General features: G+C 46.1%; 1 protein-coding gene across 1 annotated transcript in view; it reads right to left on the bottom strand.

Moving 5' to 3' along the window:
- Window positions 1-23,008, bottom strand: part of LRRIQ1 (leucine rich repeats and IQ motif containing 1) — a 399,791-nt gene that overhangs the window by 196,033 nt on the left and 180,750 nt on the right. The window contains exons 14-15 of the mRNA XM_075342423.1: window positions 16,970-17,134; window positions 14,876-15,232 (exon numbers count right to left, since the gene is read on the bottom strand). Of these exons, the coding sequence (XP_075198538.1) occupies window positions 14,876-15,232; window positions 16,970-17,134 (522 nt within the window). The remainder of the gene's footprint in view (window positions 1-14,875; window positions 15,233-16,969; window positions 17,135-23,008) is intronic.

Here is a 23,008-nt window from a genome sequence, read left to right as displayed (position 1 = left end):
GTTCAAATTCCCCAACTCATATACCAGAAATGGCTATGTTTTTTCGTATAGCTTCCGCCAACTTCCGCCAGAGGTTTTACCACTAAAGCAAAAATAGCGGGGGACAATGGACACCCCTGGTGATTGCCATTACTTATTTGAAATTTAGATGACAGAAACCCCGATGCCAACACTGACGCATTTGGGTGAGAGTAGAGAGCTAGAATGGACGACTTGATTTTCCCCAAGAACCCGAATTTTGTTAGAACTCTCTCCAGGTATCCCCAGTGCACCCTGTCAAAGGCTTTTTCAGCATCAAGAGACAGGAATGCACTGGGTTCATCCGATATCTCCACCAGTCCAATCAAGTCAAGCATCCGTCTGGTGCCATCTTTAGATTGCCTGCCTGAGGTCGGGATCACTTTATGTGGGCTATCTGCCACTAGTTTGGCATAAATTTTAACATCACAATTTAGGAGAGAAATGGGCCTAAAATTACCCGGGGTGTCTGCAGGTTTCCTGGGCTTGGGTAGCGTGATAATAATCGCTTCTAAGTTGTCTGGGGAAATTGACCCTTTATTTTGCCATAAATTGAAGGTTTTTAACATAAAGGGGGCCAGAGTGGATGTAAATTGTTTGTAATATTCGTATGGCAGCCCATCGGGGCCCGGGGCAGAGTTAGATTTAGTCATTTTGATGGCACTTAGGATTTCATGTGTAGTAAAGGGATGATTAAGTTCCTTTAATTGCTCATCTGAGACCCGGGGAAGATCCAGGGTGTCTAGGAAACCCTGTATATCCAATTGAGTCGGCTGTGAAGTGTTGGAATCATATTTTAGATTATACAGGGCCTCATAGTATTTCGCAAATGCTTCTGCTATTTCAATGGGATGTCTAATTTTTCCGTTTGGGTCCCTGAGGAATTCTATTTTAGATTGAATCTCACGTTTTTTCGTCCTTCTTGCCAATAAGGCCCCCGCTCTATCCCCAATAGCATAAAATGTCGATCTATTTTTTTTAAGATTATGTTTGTATTTTTGCAGGAGTAGGGATCTTAGTAGTTGGAATCTATGGGTTACAATTTCTTTAGTCAAGTTAGGGGTTGCTTTGGTTTTATTCAGGGATTCAAGGTGATGAATACGGATTAATATATATTTAATATCTGCGTCTTTTTGCCGTTTTTGGATGGAGGCTATTTTAATAAGCTGCCCCCTGACTACTGCTTTATGAGTAGCCCACAGGGTCTTGTTAGAAATGTCCCCATTATTATTAAGTTTGAAATATTCTGTTAACACTGACTCGACTTCATCAAGTACCTTCTGCCTACCAAGCAAGCTGGTATTCAGTCTCCACCTCGGGGAATTTTGAACATTAAAGCTACCCTGACCAGACAAAGAGATCGGCGCATGATCTGTCCAAGTAATTAAACCAATATCAGCTGCCACACAGTTGCTTATAGATTTGCTGTCGACCCAAAAAAAAAATCAATTCTACTGTATGAGCGATGCCTGGAAGAGAAGAATGTATAGTCTCTTTCTGATGCGTGCAAATATCTCCAGATGTCATGAAAATGGAATTCATTGATGAGATGCTTAAGTTCCTTAGCATGTGGGATGTTGATGTTGGAGAAATCCATGGCGCGCATAACAGGTATTTTAAAGTCTCCACAGATGATTTCTGCCCCTGTGGCAGTATTTCTGAAGGCTTGGAAGAATTTCCTAGCAAAGGTCAATTGTGATGAATTTGGGGAGTAGACCGTTGCCAAGGTATAAGGGACGCTGTTGATATAACAAGACAAAATAATATATCTTCCATCCGCTCCATAACTGACATTTATCAATTTAAAGGCCACTGAGTTCTTTATTAAAATGGCCACTCCTCCTCTTTTTTTTGAGTCATTAGCAAAAAAGGCGTGTTGGAACCTTGGATGAAGTAGCCGTTTATTATCTGTGGAAAGAAGGTGGGTCTCCTGAATACATGCTATATCGCAGTTAGATGCCTTCAACTCTTTCCACATCATTGACCTTTTCGCTGGGGAGTTGAGTCCGTTCACATTAATAGACAATATCTTAATTCTCATATTGGAGCCACAGGGGGGGTTGAATTCCTAGAAACGCCATTAGGGATGAGAGGGGTTTGACCAGCAAGGAATTGAGAGAAATTTCCCTAAAAAATTAAGGAACATTTGAGAGAAGAGGAACAAAAAGAAAAAAGTTCTAACAGCACCGGTTTTCCCCGAGTAGGGTGCCTGGAGTATAACCGCTCGCCATAGGCGAGAACATCAGGCGGGGCTAAGTGACATCCCATGTCACAGGAGCGGGTACAGCAGGTACCATAAGCAGGAAGGAGTCCCAGCTAAGCTGCTGACCATTCAGGGTTAATTCTGTCTGGAGAGCCTCTTTGATTATCACGCCCACCAGGGTTTGGTGGGTGGGCTATTCCCCAGTCATCCAGAAATTTGCCCAGCTGAGAAGGAGTATGACATATGTGAGTGCCTCCATCTTTGAAAATTATCATCTTCACCGGAAAGCCCCACTTATACTTGATGTCTTGATCTCTAAGGAGTTTAGAAAGGTGGGAAAATTCTCTTCTTTTATTAAGAGTTGTAGCAGAAAGATCTGGGAACATTTTTAGTCCCATGAAAGTGTCTGGCAGGACTGGACTTCCCCTCAGTGTGTGCAGCACAGCTTCTTTTGTTTTATAGAAATAAAGTCTAGCCAGGACATCTTTAGGCAGAGCTGGATCTATGCCTTTGGATTTAGGGACTCTATGAATCCTGTCCACTATCAGGTCTCTGGCATCCCATCCAGGGAGTATAAGCTGCAGAAACTTGTGGTAGTATTCCTGGAGGTCTTTATCTGTTACTGATGAGGGAATCCCTCTGATTTTTAGGTTATTTCTTTGGGATCTGTCCTCTATATCACTGATTTTAAGTTTCAGTGCCTCCACCTCCTTTTCCAAAGCTGTGTTGGCATCTATCAGATTTTTATGTGATGTTGCAAATTCAGCCATTTTAGTTTCTACATGCTCTGTGCGATCTCCCAGAGACCGGATGTCCTCTTTCAGCTCTCTGACTATTTCTCTGAGATCACCCTGAAGGGAAGCCCTCAGAGTTTTCAGCAGGTATTGCATTGTTTCCTCTGTCAGATCCATGTGAGGAGTGGGAGGAAGCTGAGTGGGAAGCCGGCGGCACCTTGCTTGGTGAGGAGAGATCCCCATCCCGGGGGTAGAAGTCTGTCAGCTTGGCTGGAGTGCCAGTTTTTTTAAGTCTCCCCTTAAGGTACCGTCACACTTAACGACGCTCCAGCGATCCCACCAGCGATCTGACCTGGCAGGGATCGCTGGAGCGTCGCTACATGGTCGCTGGTGAGCTGTCAATCAGGCAGATCTCCACAGCGATCAGAGATCAGCCACCAGCGACCCGTGTAACGACGCTGTGCTTGGTAACCATAGTACACATCGGGTTACTAAGCAAAGCGCTTTGCTTATAGTTACCCGATGTGTACCTTGGCTACGTGTGCAGGGAGCAGAGAGCCGGCTTCTAGAAGCTGCGGACGCTGGTAACCAAGGTAAATATCGGGTAACCAAGCAAAGCGCTTTGCTTGGTTACCCGATATGTACCTTGGTTACCAGCATCCGCAGAAGCCGGCTCCCTGCTCCCTGCACATTCAGATTGTTGCTCTCTCGCTGTCAAACACAGCGATGTGTGCTTCACAGCGGGAGAGCAACGACCAAAAAATGGTCCAGGACATTGAGCAACGACCGGCGACCTCACAGCAGGGGCCAGGTCATTGCTGGATGTCACACACAGCGACATGGCTAGCAAGATCGCTGTTACATCACAAAAACCGTGACTCAGCAGCGATGTTGCTAGCGATGTCGCTTAGTGAGACGTGGCCTTTAGGCATCGCTGGGAGCTGGGGTTACTCACACCTCCTGTAGCTGGTAATCCTGTTATCTGTGAGCTGATAAGAGCCTGTTTATCCTGCTGCAGCACTGAGCTCTTCTTTCAAGCAGCTGTCGCCATCAGCGTGCAGGCCACGCCCCCACAGCGTCCTATTCTACAGAATGGAAATGTACCCATAAAAAACAGATGCCATAATGATGGTACATGTGCTGTCCGTTTCTCGTCTCTCCTCCATACAGTTACATAAGCTAGTCACGTCTGATATACGCGGCCACACACAGGATGCTGCGATTATTTCCTCAGCCAGAATACAGCTGAGGAAAAACTTGCAGATCTGCACTGACAAATTGAATAACATAGGTCTAAGTGCAATATGATTTTTCCTCGAATTGCACTTGTTCGTTTTATACACAAGTGGCAGCGAGCCCTCAACTGACACACCAATTTAAGTGTAAAAGTAAGATAGTTAACACTAAACAAAATTGCAGGAAGACAAAAATAGCCCTGCAGTGGTAGTATTAACATCGTAATGCAGAATGGCATATAGGTACATGTCCGAGTGTGTAAGGCCCCTTTCACATTGCATTTTTCCCTACGTTCACTGGTAACGTCGGGGCATCCGTCCGTACCACCTCTCCCCCACTCTGCAAAGCGTGCTCCGGACGCATGCGCCCGACAGGGCCATTCACTATTATGGAGCGCACTGCGTTAGCGTGCGCTCTGTTTTGTGCCATTTTTTGCACATATACGTTTCTGCAGACGGACACCCGAACATACTCCTCTACGTTCGTGTGTCCGTCTGCAGAAACGTATATGTGCAAAAAATGGCACAAAACAGATTACACGCTAACACAGTGCGCTCAATAACAGTGAATGGCCCTGTCTGGCACATGCGTCCGGAGCACGCTTTGCAGAGTGGGGGAGGGGCGGTCCGGACGGATGCCCCGACGGGACCTGTGAACGTAGTGAAAAATGCAATGTGAAAGTAGCCTAAGGGGCTATCAGCAGCAGCCATAGTTCAGCTCTGATTACTGTTAACCATTTAAATGCTGGTATCATCTTGGACAGCTGTATTCAGGAGTGGTCATTGTCCAAGTGGGCACTGGTTTCTATCGGTGCTCTGTGATGCGATTCTGGGGAACCAAAGGATTTCCATAGTAGCTGAAAGTCCAATGCAGCCATGTTAATATTACTGTGGTACTCATGCTGAGCTTCATAGGAGACCATGATTTTCACTATATACAATATATAAAATATCGTGGTGTTGCAGTACATAAGTGATCAGAATAAAAACAGGTTCAAATCCTTTAAGGAGAGCAAAAAGGAAGTGAAAAATAAAAACTTTCAAAATAAAAGGAATTAATTAAACAACTAAACGTATTTGGTATTGTCGCATACAGAAAAAGGTTATTCTATCAAACCATAAATCTAAATCAATTCATATGGTAAGAGTCTTAAAGAGGAAAAAAAACTCAAAAAGAAAAAAACTCAGCCTATCTGAGCGCCCGACTGCTCATTACGATTACCGAGCAACTGAGCATGGTAGTGTTCGCTCATCACTAGTCCGCAAGCCTCCATAAAAAAAACAAACCCAAAAACTATATATGTGTACATATTGTGAGGTAGCGTGGTCGGCTGCGCAGCAGAAGACACGGGATCCAGGCATCAAGGGTCACAGCACACGGTTTAATATCCAAACAAAAGTCCACAACAGTACACATGTGCCTCTCCGGCAGAGAACTCAGGGAGTTGTGTTCACTACCTCACACCCGGCACACCCGCCCTTGTTCCTGTTTCCTTTTAACCCTTCCTTCAGCCTGTAGGGAAACAGCATTAACCCTGGAGTGGAGTTACTTTCTATCATGGAGTGAGCACAACCGGGGCGAGACATACCGGCCGTCATAGATAACCCCGGTCACAGTCTCACATACCCCCCCCTCAGTTCAAGCGTGCGGGGTTGAACTCCCGCCATCAAACACGGGCCGCGGGACAAGGCATCGGCGTTGCCCTGCAACCTACCGGCCCGGTGTTCAACCGTAAACCGGAAGTTCTGCAGAGAAAGGAACCACCGGGTAACCCGGGCATTCCGTTCCTTGGCGGACCTCATCCATACCAGTGGAGAGTGATCCGTCACCAAGCGAAACCGTCGTCCCAGCAGGTAATAGCGTAGGGACTCCAAGGCCCACTTGATCGCCAGGCACTCCTTCTCCAATACGCTATAATTCCGCTCGGGAGGGGTGAGCTTCCTACTTAAGAAGGTGACGGGGTGTTCCTCCCCCTGAACCACCTGAGACAGCACTGCCCCCAGGCCGACCTCCGAGGCGTCAGTCTGTACTATGAACTCCTTCCGGAAATCAGGGTTTACAAGAACGGGCTGTCCGCACAGGACCCCCTTCAGGGCCCGGAAGGAGTCCTCGGCCTGCGGAGTCCAGCGCACCATGACGGACTTCTTGCCTTTGAGAAGGTCCGTCAAGGGGGCTGATAGTCCCGCAAAATCTTTTACAAACCTCCTGTAGTACCCCACGATACCCAGGAAGGCCCTAACCTGCTTCGTGGTCAGGGGTCTAGGCCACTTCTGGATCGCCTCAACCTTGTTAATTTGGGGCTTAATCACTCCTTGGCCTATCACGTAGCCCAAGTAGCGGGCTTCCGTGAGTCCCAACGCACATTTCTTGGGATTGGCTGTCAATCCGGCTGTTCGAAGAGCGTCTACCACCGCTTGTACCTGTTCCAAGTGGGTCTGCCACTCGGAGCTGTAAATAATGATGTCATCAAGGTACGCTGATGCATACGCCTGGTGGGGTTCCAGCACCAAGTCCATCAACCTCTGGAACGTGGCCGGAGCGCCATGTAACCCAAAAGGCAAGACAACATAGTGGAAGAGACCCTCCGGCGTAACAAAAGCGGTTTTCTCCTTGGCGGACTCCGTCAGTGGCACCTGCCAGTACCCCTTGGTCAGGTCGAGCGTGGTAAAATATCGCGCCTGTCCCAGCCTATCAATCAGCTCATCCACCCGGGGCATGGGGTAGAGATCGAACTTGGATATTTCGTTCAATCTCCTAAAGTCATTGCAGAACCTTAAGGAGCCATCGGGTTTTGGTATTAGGACAATGGGACTAGCCCATTCACTCCGGGATTTTTCGATGACCCCAAGGCGTAGCATTGTCTTCACTTCGTCTGATATGGCTTGTCTTCGAGCCTCCGGCACGCGGTATGACTTCAGGCGTACCTTCAGGTGGGGCTCGGTGACAATATCATGTCGTATCAGACTGGTCCTACCAGGCAGCTCGGAGAAGACATCGGGGTTCTGCTGAACCAGCCGTCTGGCCTCTCGCCTCTGTGTCTTGGTGAGGGCTTCTCCAATCCTTACTTCCGGTTCGTCCTCTCCGGAGGTCGCTGGAGCCAGATGTGAACGACCCGAAGAGGAGGGAGATGGGGAAAAAACAACCATCAGGCTTTCCCGTTCCTGCCAAGGTTTTAATAGGTTGACATGGTATATTTGTTCAGGTTTCCGCCTACCAGGCTGCAATACTTTATAGTTGACCACCCCGACTCTTTCCTTTATCTCGTAGGGGCCTTGCCACTGAGCCAGGAATTTACTCTCTGCCGTGGGGATTAAAACCAACACCCGATCCCCGGGTTTAAAGGTCCGCACGGTGGCTTGTCTATTGTAGCGGCCGCTTTGCGCGGCCTGAGCCTCCTGTAAATGCTCCTTCACAATTGGCATGACCGCGCTTATGCGGTTCTGCATTCCTAAAATGTGTTCAATCACACTTTTATGGGGGGTGGGCTCTTGCTCCCATGTTTCCTTTGCCAGGTCCAACAATCCCCGGGGATGTCGCCCGTATAACAATTCAAAAGGCGAAAACCCCGTGGATGCCTGTGGCACCTCTCGTATGGCAAACATCAAATAGGGAAGCATCATATCCCAGTCTTTCCCGTCTTTGGAGATCACCCTTTTTAGCATGGTTTTCAGGGTTTTATTGAATCGTTCTACTAACCCATCCGTCTGAGGATGATACACAGACGTACGCAACTGCTTGATCTGGAGTAGCCGGCATAGCTCTTTGGTCACTTTAGACATGAATGGGGTCCCCTGATCCGTAAGGATCTCCTTGGGCAACCCCACCCGGCAGAACACAGCAAACAACTCCCGAGCTATAAGCCTCGCCGCAGTATGTCTGAGAGGTATCGCCTCTGGATACCGGGTGGCATAGTCAACGATCACTAGGATGTGTTGGTGCCCTCGAGCAGACTTTACGAGGGGTCCCACCAGATCCATCCCTATCCGTTCAAAAGGGACTTCTATAATGGGTAACGGTACCAACGGACTGCGAAAGTGGGTCAGGGGTGCGGTAAGCTGACACTCCGGGCAGGTTTCGCAGAACCGTTTTACCTCCCCAAAGACCCCGGGCCAATAGAACATTTGCAATATTCGCTCCTGCGTTTTCTTGACCCCTAGGTGGCCACTCATCAGGTGTTTATGAGCCAAGTCGAGGACCCGCCGGCGATACGGCTGGGGCACCAGCAACTGCTCTACCCCCACGCCCCGTATTTCATCTACCCGGTAGAGCAAATCCTGCTTAAGAGCGAAATGGGGGTACCTTACCTGGGCACCGGGCAGCTGTGCCACCCCGTCAACTACTGTCACCCGACTCCGGGCATGTATTAATGTAGGGTCCTGGAGTTGGGCTGTCCCAAACGTATCCGGGGACGCCTCCAACTCCGGGATGGGCTCGACCGTCTCAGCCTCTCCTGCCAATACCTCTAGGGGCGACCTATCGGGTTCACATTCTGTCCCTATCATGGGGACCCCTACGGCAGGCGTCCCGGATTCAGGATTGTAGGGCTCAGGTCCCGGACTGACCAATATCTGAGGGGACTTAGGAGGTCCCTTCCATAAAGTCCAAAAATAGGGCAGATCCCTTCCTAGGATCACGTCATAGGGAAGAGTGTTAATAAGTCCCACCTCATGTTGCACCTGACCGCAAGGTGCTGTGATGGTGACAAATCCCCGTGGGATAGTCTCGGCGGTCCCCATGTATGCAAACCACCCCCACGGTACGTCCTGTGGCCTTTACTTTAGCCCTCAAGGTTGATCGCACAAGGGTCACTAAGCTTCCGGAATCCAACAATCCTGTAACCGGACATCCATTTACCTGTATTTGGCACAAGTGGGGCTCAGTCTCTGGGGAGACCAGGTCAGCGGTACACACCACCTGAGCATACATTGAACCCCGCCGGGTAACCCCACAATCCATGGGCTCCGTGGTGAGTGGACACTGGGCTTCTATATGTCCCACCCGCTGGCACCACCAACATCTAATAGGGAAGGAAACCCCCTTGACGAGTTGTCGTTTAGGGTACAGAACCTTCCGGACCTCAGGGACGGCGGGCGCGGCCTCAGACGGGACGGTAGCGGAATCCTGCACCGGTGTCAGCGGTGGGTCCTTGACCCTAGGCTTGGAGGGGCCGGACCGACGGGCGGTACGCAAAGTCTCAGTGTCCCGTATCAAGTCCTGCGTAGCCACATGCCGTTCTACCAGGGACACTAATTGGTCCAGGGTACTCGGGTCGCCCTGTCCTACCCACCGTTGAATGGTGACGGGTAAAGTGCGCACAAAACGATCAACTACTACCCTTTCCACCATTTGCGCCGGGCTCAGAGTGTCAGGCTGCAACGACTTCTTTACGAGATGCAACAAGTCATAGGCCTGGGAGCGTACGGGTTTGGCTTCCTCATAGAACCACTGATTTACCCGCTGAGCCCGCACATAGGTATTCACCCCCAACCGAGCAAGTATTTCGGCTTTCAAAGTCGCATATTCTATGGCGTCCTCGGTACAGAGGTCCAGGTACGCTTTTTGGGGCTCCCCCGTCAGATAGGGCGACAATACCTCAGCCCACTGGGGGGTCGGCAGCTTTTCCCGCTCGGCCACCCGCTCAAACACCGCCAGGAACGCTTCCACATCATCCCCCGGGGTCATCTTTTGCAACGCTTGTCTCACCGCTTTCCGGACGCTGCCGTCGTCACCCGGTCCCGGGGTTGTTGCTGCCGGTCCGGCACGGATCGACTTGGCCAGGAGAACCATCTGTTCTTGGTGCCTTTGTTCCTGCAATTTCAAAGATTGCTGCTGATGATCCAACGACCGGAGCAGGTGTGCATTGATCTGTTGCTGCTGCTTTAGTATTTCCTCCATGGCGTCGCCGGGTTTGGGCTGTAGTATAGCCGCTTGAATCCAGGACATGTGCTACCGGGTCACCAGAAATGGAAGCTACACCTCACCGGGCTGGCATGCCCGCATTCTCCACCATATGTGAGGTAGCATGGTCGGCTGCGCAGCAGAAGACACGGGATCCAGGCATCAAGGGTCACAGCACACGGTTTAATATCCAAACAAAAGTCCACAACAGTACACATGTGCCTCTCCGGCAGAGAACTCAGGGAGTTGTGTTCACTCCCACACACCCGGCACACCCGCCCTTGTTCCTGTTTCCTTTTAACCCTTCCTTCAGCCTGTAGGGAAACAGCATTAACCCTGGAGTGGAGTTACTTTCTATCATGGAGTGAGCACAACCGGGGCGAGACATACCGGCCGTCATAGATAACCCCGGTCACAGTCTCACAATATATATATATATATATATATATATATATGTGTATATATATATATATATATGTAGGTGTGAACATCAAATGTTTATCGTTAAAACTATCAGCTCCTCATTCAAAAAAACATAAGCTCTCATACTGCTCAATCAATGGAAAAATAAAAATATTACAGGCAACAGAGACCAATTTTATTTATTTTTTTTAGTATTTTTAATAAACTACTGAAAGAGAGAGCAGCTCATTGGAAAGTTTTACAGGAATACACCATGGGCAAAAAGTATGTGATTAGTTCTCTCCAGAGTAAATGAAACTATCTCACAAGTACTACCTAAGAAGTAGTGAATAGAGATAAGTGAACCCGAGGTTTGATATTTGTACCGAACACAGACTTTACTTAAAAAAAAAAAAAAAAGCACAGTTATCCCTGTGTGCACGCTGCGGATTTACCACGGATTTTGACTTGGATTTGCCTTGAATTTGCTACCGAAAATGTGTCTAACATTGCTGCAGTCATTCCCCAGCAAATCCTATGGGTTTGCAAAAATGCTGTGCGCACACTGCGTTTTTTTATACCCGCAGATTTACCAGTGGATTTTCTGATGTGGAATTAATGAGCATGTCACTTCTTTTCCGTAGGTACCTGCGGTTTTTGCCATAGATAATGGTAAAAACTGCGGGGACCAATTTGCGGAATATCTGCGGTAAATCCGTGGTAAATCCGCGGCAAAAACGCGGGTGCGGGATTTTTTCAGAGGGTCCGTTTTTTTCTTAAGAAAAAGGCACTTTCTAGTGCGCACATAGCCTTAGGTTGCTTTACATAATGAGAACCACTCGATGGAGCATCGCCATGCTTGGCCCAATGTGAGCCGCTTACAGTCTCTAAATGGCTTACACTGGGGGTAAAATCGGCGTTATTGGATGTAGTGTGTACAAAATAAATAAATAGGAAAAATCTGCCCCTCCCCTAAGTGCTTTGTTTCCGGCAGGCTGTATGTGGGCGGAAAACCGAACTGCTCAATCACTGACTTGACAATGAGGTACAGTCACGAGTGCTTCTCGTGTGATAGTGTGTGATACATCTGTGTGTGTGATAGTTCTGTGTGTGTGATAGTTCTGTGATGTGTGATAGTTCTGTGATCTAAGCTTCACACATTCTTTTGTGGAACAGCATATTAAACGTATTTGATTTATGTTGGCACTGCATGAGTTAATGTCAGTTTTTCCTGCAAGCAGCTCCTAGCTAAATCACATCATGTGTAGCCGGTTTGTGATCCCTCCAATCTCCTTTAAGTAGTCTGCCTAGCCTTCTGCTTTGGCCGGAAATAGATGCATATTTCTTCTGACCACCCAGTAGATCGCACGTGTCTAGGAACTGCTGAATTATTCCTGCCAGTATCCAGTTGTTGGAGCCATGTTGTTGTAGCGTTCAAGTTCGTGTTTTTGCCGTTGTTCCACTATTTGTTTATTTACCCCTGTGCTGTATTATTTACAATGGTGGGACTAGCACTCTTGCCCGCCTGCTCACTAGCCAGAGTGAGTACAGAGCTTGTTAGAGTTCAAGGTATCCTGCTCGGCGACAGGTTGAAAGAACATTAGGGAATGCAGGGATCAGCCTCAGGTGAGGTTAGGAGGTGTCCCTGCTCTCCTTTCCCTAGAGCCAGGGCCCACCCTTGTACTGTTTCCCCTGTGTGTTGTGCACCTGCTGCAGGTTTTCCTTGACCTTGCGTAAACCCCATCTGTCAGTTTGTGACAGGTTCAGGTCAAGTCCGCATCCCAAATCGAACTTTATCTATAGTCCGGCTTAATCCGTTGAACCCGAAATTCAATGGGTCCTTTCATCTCTAGTAGCAAACCTATAAAGATGCATTTACACTCTAAGATGATCATGAAAAAGCATTCTTCAAAATGCTTCTTTTATGACAGTCTTTCAGCGTAACCAGGCTGCTGATCACAAGCAAAATATTTCATTGGGTAAAATGATCATCGTTCTCGGCGGTCCTTCTTTCTGTGTAAACAGCACTGATGTAAACCATGGCAGATTATGCAATGACAGATCACTCAGTACGCACTGCTTTCTTTGGTCTGCCTGTGTAAACAGGCTAGTAACCCTTAAATTTTACCATGATGTCAATGTGACCCCATGCAGATGGTTACAAACAGTGATTATTTTTTAACCATGGCACCAGAAAAGGGTTAAACAATTTACTGATCTAAGGTCATATTGTGCTGGTGGCCGGTCGGTATAAACAGACCCTAAATTAATGTCCTTCAATGAGTGTTGTAGAACAGAATTAGGGTAAGTTCACACATCCGTTTTTTTCCAATCAGGCACAATCCGGTTTGTGCCTGATGCAACGGATCCGTCTCAGATTGTGTAAAAACTGATGCGACGGATCCGGTAAAAAACGCACGCATCATCACTGCACACACCCCGGCACTACCACACGCATCATCACCACACATGCAGGCACTACCGCACGCATCATGACCGCACACACCCCGACACTACCGCATGCATCATCACCGCACACGCAGGCACTACCACAGGCATCATCACCGCACACACCCCGGCAGTACCGCATGCATCATCACTGCACACACCCCAGCACTACCGCACGCATCATCACCGCACACGCCCCAGTACTACCTCAGCGACGTCACCGCTGACAGCGCGATTCACTTCAGTTGCTGCGTGGAGCTCCCAGGAGCGGCAGTGTTCTACTCCCGCTCCTGTCAGCTTCATGTAGCAGAGCTGAAAGCGTCGTGGGACCTCTGTGGATTACGTCAGACCTGGAGGGGTATTTGAGGAGTTTAATAAAATGGTGAAAGAGGGTGTTTTTTTTGTCTTTTATTCCAAATAAAGTATTTTTTTGGGTGTATGTGTTTATTTACTTTCCCTTACAGGTTAATCATTGGGGGTGTAACATAGACGCCTGCCATGATTAACCCCTTATTACCCCAATTGCCACCGCACCAGGGCAATTCGAGATGAGCCGGGTAGAGTCCCGGGACTGTCGCATCTAATGGATGCGGCAATTCCGGGCAGCTGCTGGCTGATATTTTTAGGCTGGTGGGCTCCCCATGATGTGGAGCTCCCCATCCTGAGAATATCAGCCTTCAGCCGTGTGGCTTTATCTTGGCTGGTATCAAAATTGGGGGGGACCGCACGCTGTTTTTTTTAAATTATTTATTTATTTTACTGCAAGATATAGACCCGCCCACCGGCGGCTGTGATTGGTTGCAGTGAGACAGCTGTCACTCAGCGTGGGGGCGTGTCTGACTGCAACCAATCATAGGCGACGGTGGGCGGGGGAAGCAGTGAATAAGAGATTGAATAATGGGCGGCTGGCATTTTCAAATCAGGAGAAGCCGCCAGAGGAGCGTGACAGCTGTGCAGTGCCACATCGGTGATCGATCAGTGGGTGAGAGTGAGTGAATGAGTCAGTGAGTCAGTGAGTGAGTGAGTGAGTGAGAGAGAGTGAGTGAGTGATTGATTTTCTGACAAGCAATGAATTTATATTACTTCTGGGCATGCTCAGAAGTAAAAACCGAATCCGGTACATGCTTCCGGCGTTTGAGGCATGCCACCGTATCCGGCGCGCATAGACTTTCATTATGCACCATGCCGCACAGCAGCGCACCCGGCGCTATGCAGTTTTTTGCCGCTGGCAAAAAATGTTCCTCTCTGCGTCCTGTGCGGCCGCCGGAGTGACAATTTTTTCCGCATCTGGCAAAAACCAGATCAAACGCAAATACATGCGGCACAATCCAGCGCTAATAAAAGTTTATGAGGCAAAAACGCACCCGGCAGCAAAAAAAAAAACGGATGTGGTTTTCCCGCAAAGCGCCGGATTGTGCCACACAGCAAAAACCTGATGTGTGAACATACCCTTAAGTTCCAAGCCATAAACTCTGTTTTGTTTCTTTTGTTCTGCATACTCTTATCCCATGGAGCATTGCCTCCATGGATCCACACTCCACTTGTTCCGTAAAGGAAAATCAGTTCTTCCTCCATGATGCCTCATAAGTGGAGCACTAAGAAAGGAGGATATTGCAAATGGATACTTTCATAAACTTGCATGTACTGAGGAAGAACTTATAGTAAAAAGGAATGATGTCTTGATATGCGAGCTAGTCTCTTGCAGTACGTGGACTTTAGTACTCTGTCCCTTTTTTTCATATGCCGTCACATGCATAGACTATTTTAATAAAGTCTAACAATAATTAAAAATTAGTTAAACAATGCTTATATTCTGACAATAATTTAATGATGGAATTCATGAGAAAGTGATCTCCATTAATTATATATGAACACATGGTAAATAGTACACAACCGGTTGAGAAGGACAATTTGTAATGAAAGATGTGCAACTTACGCTTCTCTAGAATGTCCTTTTCTGGTTGACTTCTCTGATTCCAGTGGTTGATTTCTCGTTTCTTCTCTGCTGTTTCCTCTCGTGGAGAAATGCTCATGCACACATTGAGTTTCTTGGATGGTGATCTGTTTTGTGTCTTTATTTTTATCTTCGTGGGGACCATTAATAATGGCACTACCGAGCTGCCTTCCTTCAAGTGCTAGTTGACTCGCATTGTCTCTAAGAATCTCTGGATCTTCTCTTTCAGTAACGTCTGTATCGCCATACTCATGTGCATATCTATATTCATTACTGATTTGTAATATTTCTTTTAGTGAGCGACAGTATATTCCCAGTCTGTCCAAAGAAAACAATAGCCTATATAAAACAAAATAAGAAGGCAAAAGTGTTCAAAAGACAATGGCTACACACCAATTTTCACTAATACTTTATCTAAAAATGTTATACAGTGCTGGCCAAAAGTATTGGCACCCCTGCAATTCTGTCAGATAATACTCAGTTTCTTCTTGAAAATGATTGCAATCACAAATTCTTTGCTATTATTATCTTCATTTAATTTGTCTTCAATTAAAAAAAAAAATAAATTGTCAAAGCCAAATTGGATATAATTCCACACCAAACATAAAAAAGGGGGTGGACAAAAGTATTGGCACTGTTTGAACAATCATGTGATGCTTCTCTAATTTGTGTAATTAACAGCACCTGTAACTTACCTGTGGCACCTAACAGGTGTTGGCAATATCTAAATCACACTTGCAGCCAGTTGACATGGATTAAAGTTGACGCAACCTCTGTCCTGTGTCCTTGTGTGTACCACATTGAGCATGGAGAAAAGAAAGAAGACCAAAGAACTGTCTGAGGACTTGAGAATCCAAATTGTGAGGAAGCATGAACAATCTCAAGGCTACAAGTCCATCTCCAAAGACCTGAAAGTTCTTGTGTCTACGGTGCGCAGTGTCATCAAGAAGGTTAAAGCCCATGGCACTGTGGCTAACCTCCCTAGATGTGGAAGGGAAAGAAAAATTGACGAGAGATTGCAACGCAAGATTGTGCGGATGGTGGATAAAGAACCTCGACTAACATCCAAACAAGTTCAAGCTGCCCTGCAGTCCAAGGGTACAACAGTGTCAACCCGTACAATCCGTCGGCGTCTGAATGAAAAAGGACTGTATGGTAGGATACCCAGGAAGACCCCACATCTTATCCTGAGACATAAAAAAGCCAAGCTGGAGTTTGCCAAAACTTACCTGAGAAAGCCTAAAACGTTTTGGAAGAATGTTCTCTGGTCAGATGAGACAAAAGTAGAGCTTTTTGGGAAAAGCCATCAACATAGAGTTAACATGAAAAAAAAGAGGCATTCAAAGAAAAGAACATGGTCCCTACAGTCAAACATGGCAGAGGTTCCCTGATGTTTTAGGGTTGCTTGGCTGCCTGTGGCACTAGACTGCTTGACCGTGTGCATGGCATTATGAAGTCTGAAGACTACCAACATATTTTGCAGCATAATGTAGGGTCCAGTGTGAGAAAGCTGGGTCTTCCTCAGAGGTCATGGGTCTTCCAGCAGGACAATGACCCAAAACACACCTTAAAAAGCACTAGAAAATGGTTTGATAGAAAGCACTGGAGACTACTAAAGTGGCCAGCAATGAGTTCAGACCTGAATCCCATAGAACACCTGTGGAGAGATCTCAAAATGGCAGTTTGGAGAAGGCACCCTTCAAATCTCAGGGACCTGGAGCAGTTTGCCAAAGAAGAATGGTCTAAAATTCCAGCAGAGCATTGTAAGAAACTCATTGATGGCTACCGGAAGCGGTTGTTTGCAGTTATTTTGGCTAAAGGTTGTGCAGCCAAGTATTAGGCTAAGGGTGCCAATACTTTTGTCTGGCCCATTTTTGGAGTGTTGTGTGAAATGATGAATGATTTGATTTTTGTTTCATTCTCTTTTGTGTTTTTTCATTGCAAGCAAAATAAATGAAGATAATAGTACCAAAGAATTTGTGATTGCAATCATTTTCAAAAAGAAACTGAGTATTATCTGACAGAATTGCAGGGGTGCCAATACTTTTGGCCAGGACTGTAGATGTTACTACATACCTCTCATCATTTACTACATGCCAGAGTTTACAGAAATTGAAAATTTGATGCTGACAAAGTGCCATGAAGCTAGCTGTAGGAGTCTTGCGGCTTTTCTGATCTTCAGACTTTATTTCATTGTCATTCAAGAATCTCAACGCAGGTAAAGTTTTTTGTAAAGTGAAACTAAAAAAAAAATAAGAAACAACACACACATTAGTTTTGAGTTCAATATTTCAACATACATACTGCAATTTTCAGACTATATGAGGCTATATAAGTCTTTGGCTTTACCCAGAAAGAAACGAGATAGGATGATGAAACTTTACATTTATTCCACATATTCTCCACTGCTGTCAACACACTTCTTACATCAGTATTCCAAGTTCATTAAGCCTAGCAAAAAGAAGGATTTGGGTTGTGCTTCAAACCAGGTTTGGAAACAGATGATCATCAGAGGGAGTTAGATCTTGTGAATAAGGTGGGTGGTCAACCGGCTGGAACTCCAGCTCTGCCAGTTTTGCTGTAGTCGCTTGTGCAGTGTGAGCAGAGGCATTGTCTTGCAAGAAAAAGATTCCTTTGAACAGCTTACCGCACCTTTTGGCCTTCAGAGCTGCCTTCAATTGGTCCAAAAGTTCAATGTAATACCTTGCATTGATAGCGGAACCCTTTTGAAGGTAGTCCACTAGCAGCACGCCCTCTTTATCCCAGAACACAGACGCCATCACCTTAGTGGCTGATTTTTGCACCCTGAACTGATTTGGAAGAGGAGAACCACTGTGCCTCCACTCTTTTGACTGCTCCTTGTTTTCAGGGTCATACAAATAAATCCAGGTGTCATGCATAGTGACCAGTTGATCCAGCAAGTTCTTATCAGTCCGGAAACACTGACAAATGGAACGGGACGTTTTCACTCGTATGCTTCTCTGATCTGTTGTCAAACATATGGGACCCACTTTGCAGATAGCTTCCTCATGTCCAAATGTTCATGGATAACGACACAAACACGTTCACGGGAAATCCCCATGATGTCTGCTATTGCTTTAGTTGAAATTCGTTGATTCTCCAGTACGAGGTTGGGCACAGCATCGACGATCTCCAGAATGACAACCACTCTCGGTCGTTCAGGATGTTCATGATCATTGGTGCTGAAGTGGCCCGTTTCAAATTTGGCAACCCAGTTCTTAACTGTGGAACATGAAGGGCATTGATCCCCCCCAATGTCTGCAACAGATCACCATGAAAATCCTTTGTGGACTTTCTGTTACGGTTGCTGTGGCACTGGAGACTATGTTCGGATTTCTTGCTACTGCACATGTGCAAGCGCTGGAGACTAAGTCCTATCTTGGAGCCATTGCACATGTGCGGGTGACATCATCGCTGACACGAGGTCACATGTCTCTGACACTTTCTATGCCGATTGGTCGCTGGTCATGTGCTTGTGACGCTTTGCTCGGTGATAGGCCAGCGTGACGTCATTGCTGTCGTTCTGGCAGCGGATTGGCTCTGGTGTCCTCGATCTTGGATGAGGCACAGAGTCTATATAAGACCCTGACGCACGCTGCCCGGCGCTCAGTCCTCTTGGTTCATGCATGAGAGTAGACGCTCTGTGCACGTCCCTCTAGGCATCTCTCAGTCTATGCTAGGTGAGCGCTACCGGCAGGGTAGCGTTCTTATACCTTACAGCTTCGGCTGCGGTCCGTATCCTTACATCTTAGTGGAGCGGACATAGGCAGGTGCCTGAGGCACATGGTCCGACTGGGCCTTGTGATTCTACTCGTAGGTAGACGTTGCTGCTAGGGTAACGTTCCTTATACTGCATCTGGCAGTTGTTCGTATCCTCGCACACTAGGGGAGCGAACATAGGTAGGAGCTTTGTGCGGCTTATGCTGCTGTCCGTCTCTTTTGCACCACTAGTGGAGCGGACCTAGGCAGGTGCCATATCTAGTGGTTCGTGTCCTCGCACACTAGTGAAGCGAACGCAGGTAGGAGCTTTGTGCGGCTTACGCTGCTGTCCGTCTCTTTTGCACCACTAGAAGAGCGGACCTAGGCAGGTGCCATATCTAGTGGTTCGTGTCCTCGCACACTAGTGGAGCGAACGCAGGTAGGAGCTTTGTGCGGCTTACGCTGCTGTCCGTCTACTGGCACCACTAGAGAAACGGACCTAGGTAGGTGCCATTTCACACTCACTGCTTTTGTCTCTGTGACCATTAACAGAGACCATACCACACACCCTCCAAGTAAGGCAGGAATTGCTTTATTTCTTAATTATATTCCTCTGTGAGTTTAACAGAGGTATTGCACTCTGCACTTGTGCTATTACTATTTACAGTGGCACACTTATATACCCCTTATCCTCTACCATAGTCTGCAGCAGAGTCTTTGCACGGTGGACCCTGACTGTCTGATATTCCTTTGGGTTTTATTATCAGACAGCCCCCCGTAACACTTTCCTTGCAGAAACAAGAATTTTATCACTCCTTTGCTCTCAGTTGCTGTGAATATCGCATTAGACTCCGCCATTTTGTTTTCCCGCATGCGTAGATCTCTGTTGCCATAAGCAGCAAACACAAAATTTTGAAAGCATATATTAGACACATAAGGCTTTCATGTGATGTAACATTCGTTACCATAGAAACAAAAAAAATCACAAAACCAAAGACTTATCAGCAGCCCCTTGTAAGACTCACATTTCCCTAAAAAATATTTGAGGAAAGAAATGGATGCATCTTATATTCCGGATGTACCTTGCTGTGGGTGTGGGGGTGGATTTCAGAAGTGGGTCACAGGAGGCAGGAGCCAGCACTGGGGCTAACCGTATACACGCTAATAAAGAAACTAATATTCACTTCTCCCCACGCCCATAATCCTGCCCCCCTCTCAGCACTAAAGCCGGCAAGCGCTGAGAGGTGAGCAGGATTAATTGTGTGGGGAGCAGTAAACATGTATTCTCTTTAATAGCGCGCACACGTAATCACCCAGGCGCTAGCTTCCTACAGTGGATGGGTAATCACGTTTGTCCATTATTAAAGAGAATGAATATTCACTGCTCCTCACACCCATAATCCCAGTAGCGGGGAGCAGTTCATATTCCAGCAGCTGATGTTGGCATGGAACTGGGGGCACATGGCATTGACATCATGCACTGCTAGCCACTTACATGGTGAAGTCAGTTGACGGCATCAGAAGAGAACACCGCGCACCAGGAGAGCGGAGGAATAAGGAGTATAATTGTTTATTCTTTTATGTGTGCGGCAGAATGGGCCCAGGATGGGGATCATATATACCAGGATGTGGGATATATATACCAGGGTGAGGTGTATATAAACCAGAATAGTGCCAGTATCGGGAACATATATACCAAAATGGAATACATATACACAAGGATGGGGGACACATATACCTGGAAGGAGACCAGGATGTGAGGACATTAGTACAGAATTGGGGGACATTACCCCATAACATCGTCAGCAGCAGATCCCCCATAACAGTAAGTAATAACCACATTATTGCATCAAATGTTTCCTCCTTTATAATCTAGATACAGCTTATGATCTAGTGCATCTTATAGTCCGAAAAATACACAATTTATTAATACTGTACTATTCTAAACCAATTTAATTTTAACCATGTTGTGACCATAAAACAACTGTAACCTGCTGCTTCTTTCCATATAGAGGCATATATTACAACCTTCCACTGGAGGCATACCTCTGTAAATGCTCCAAAACACAGTATATCTCCAATAGAAATCTGATTAATAATTGTTGCACCAAATTGAATCACTTATTGCATTTTCTAAACTGATATCAGGAATTTCTCCCGATATCTGCTCCTTGTGTGCACTGGTTTTCCAACATAACCGTCTTCCATCTATCCTCCAATTTTTTTCTGTCTTGGAATGTGAGACTCAAGAGGTAACTTCTATGAAATTCACTATTGAAAATGTTTACCTTGTTATTTTACATCTCTTTATTATGAGGCACATTATTCAATTTTTTCATCGCCACCTTAGGAGACCCATAACTTTATAGTTTTTCAGTCAATGAAGCTGTGGGAATTTTTTTGTGAAATTAGCTATTTGTTTAATGGTTTAAACTTTTAACTGTTTCTCAGAGAAAAAGTTTTAAAGTTGTAACTATTTCGAGTGTTCATCATGGAATATAAACATGTTTAATTTTTTAATCGTTTTATTGACAAAGCAGTGTGAAGACTTGATTTTCATGACATGAGCTATAGCTTTTATTGGTACTATTTTGGGATTAATACAAATTTTTTTGTTGCTTTTTATTCCCTTTTTGGTGAAATCAATTCCAGGTTTATTGTGTTGGTTAAATAATGCTATAAGTTTATGATTTGGGTTGATACAGAAGAATGTATGTTTATTGGCTTTCATTTTACATCATGAGGTAGTAAACAATTTTGTTTTTCTTCTAAAATATTTTTATTAGCATTCTAACACATTTCCTTTTCTTTTTTGCTCAGGTCCACCAGGGACTTGACAATGCAATTGATTAATTACAGCTCACAAAGTAATGCTCATTCCCTCTGTAAACCACTTACGGTAGATGCCACGATCAGGACTGTGGCATCAAAAAAATCTAAAAAGGTTTAAACGGTTCATATAAGGCCGGTTTCAGACGTCCGTGTTTCAGTACGTGCAACATCTGTTTTTAACACGGATGCCACACGTACCCATATCATTTTCTGGTGTTACTCACGTACCTTTGAAAAAAAATGATTTTCCATTTCTCCAGTTTCAAGTGCTGCAGTCTTCAGCGTGGCTGTAACTTGCTTCCGACCCTCACTCTTTAGACTCATTGCATATGCACTGCACTGAGGAGCTGGAAGCAGCAGCGGCGCCAGGACATCAGCGCCGGGACAGGTGAGTACCCAGCAGTGTGTGTGTGCAGTGACGTCAGGGGGTCATCGGATTATGCAAGGAACTCCGATGACATCCTGATGACATCCCAGTGACACCCGCGCTAATGTGGGTGTTTTGGCTGTCAATTCACGGGTTCAACAGAGTTCATTGTGAACTCTGATTATACTGTGGTGTCACTGCCGCGCCCGCACACACACTGATAAGAGCACCCCTGCAGTGACCTAGGCTGACCTTATGAGGGGAAGCATACATAGTAGTGTGTGTGTCTGCAGGGACTGCTCTTACAAACAATAGGGAACTCCAGATCTCTATTAAATGTACCAGCAGCATGGGATCGACCTGGGACCCCCCCTAATTGTATTTCGTCGGATCAGGATTAGGGCTTTGACAGGGAAATAAATTGGAAAAGAGGGTGTCTCTTGTCTTTATTTATTGAATCATTTTCTCTTATTATGTCTTTTCAGGTTGCTTTTGGGGAACGTTGTGAGACCTCACCATGGAATACAGCAGACCTTTTCTATTTCTTTTTTTTAAAAACAAATAAATTGGTGAACGAGGGCTGGAGTCAGGTTTTTTTTTGTTCAAATAAACTTCTTTATGGTCCTTTCAACTACTGGATTAATAATGGGGTGTCTGCTAGATGCGACCCATTACTAATACCAGGGCTTATCGCCAGCTGGAGTTGGCATCAACCCCAGAAATATTACACCGTTTGCCACCATACCAGGGCAACTGGAAGAGCTAGATCCAGCACCAGAATTGGCTCTTCTAATGGATGTACCATTTCTGGGGCGGTTGCGGGCTGCTATTGTTAGGCTGGAATGTGCCAAATAACTATGGCCCTTCCCACCCTAATAATATCAGCCCCCAGTTGTCTGCTGTACCTTGGCTGGTTTTAGTAAAATGGAGGGAACCCCATGTCATTGTTTAAACAAAAAAATCTAAAAATTTAAAAAATAAGCATGTGATCCCCTCTATTTTTAATAACCAGCCAAGGTACAACAGAGAGCTGAGTGTTGCAGCCCGTAGCTGCTGCTGTTCCTGTGCTTATATGAAAATTGGGGGGACCCCACATCATATATTTTTTTTTTATTAATTAATTAATAAAACAGCTGGCCAAGCAAGCTATCTCTATCTATTGAGCTATTCCATCTGTTCTTTCTGTCTATTTTATA

Source organism: Anomaloglossus baeobatrachus, chromosome 4, assembly GCF_048569485.1.
Source record: "Anomaloglossus baeobatrachus isolate aAnoBae1 chromosome 4, aAnoBae1.hap1, whole genome shotgun sequence".
In the NCBI taxonomy this organism is placed as follows: domain Eukaryota; kingdom Metazoa; phylum Chordata; class Amphibia; order Anura; family Aromobatidae; genus Anomaloglossus; species Anomaloglossus baeobatrachus.
The sequence above is the reverse complement of the archived record's forward strand: the minus strand, read 5'-3'. Positions and strand labels throughout refer to the sequence as shown.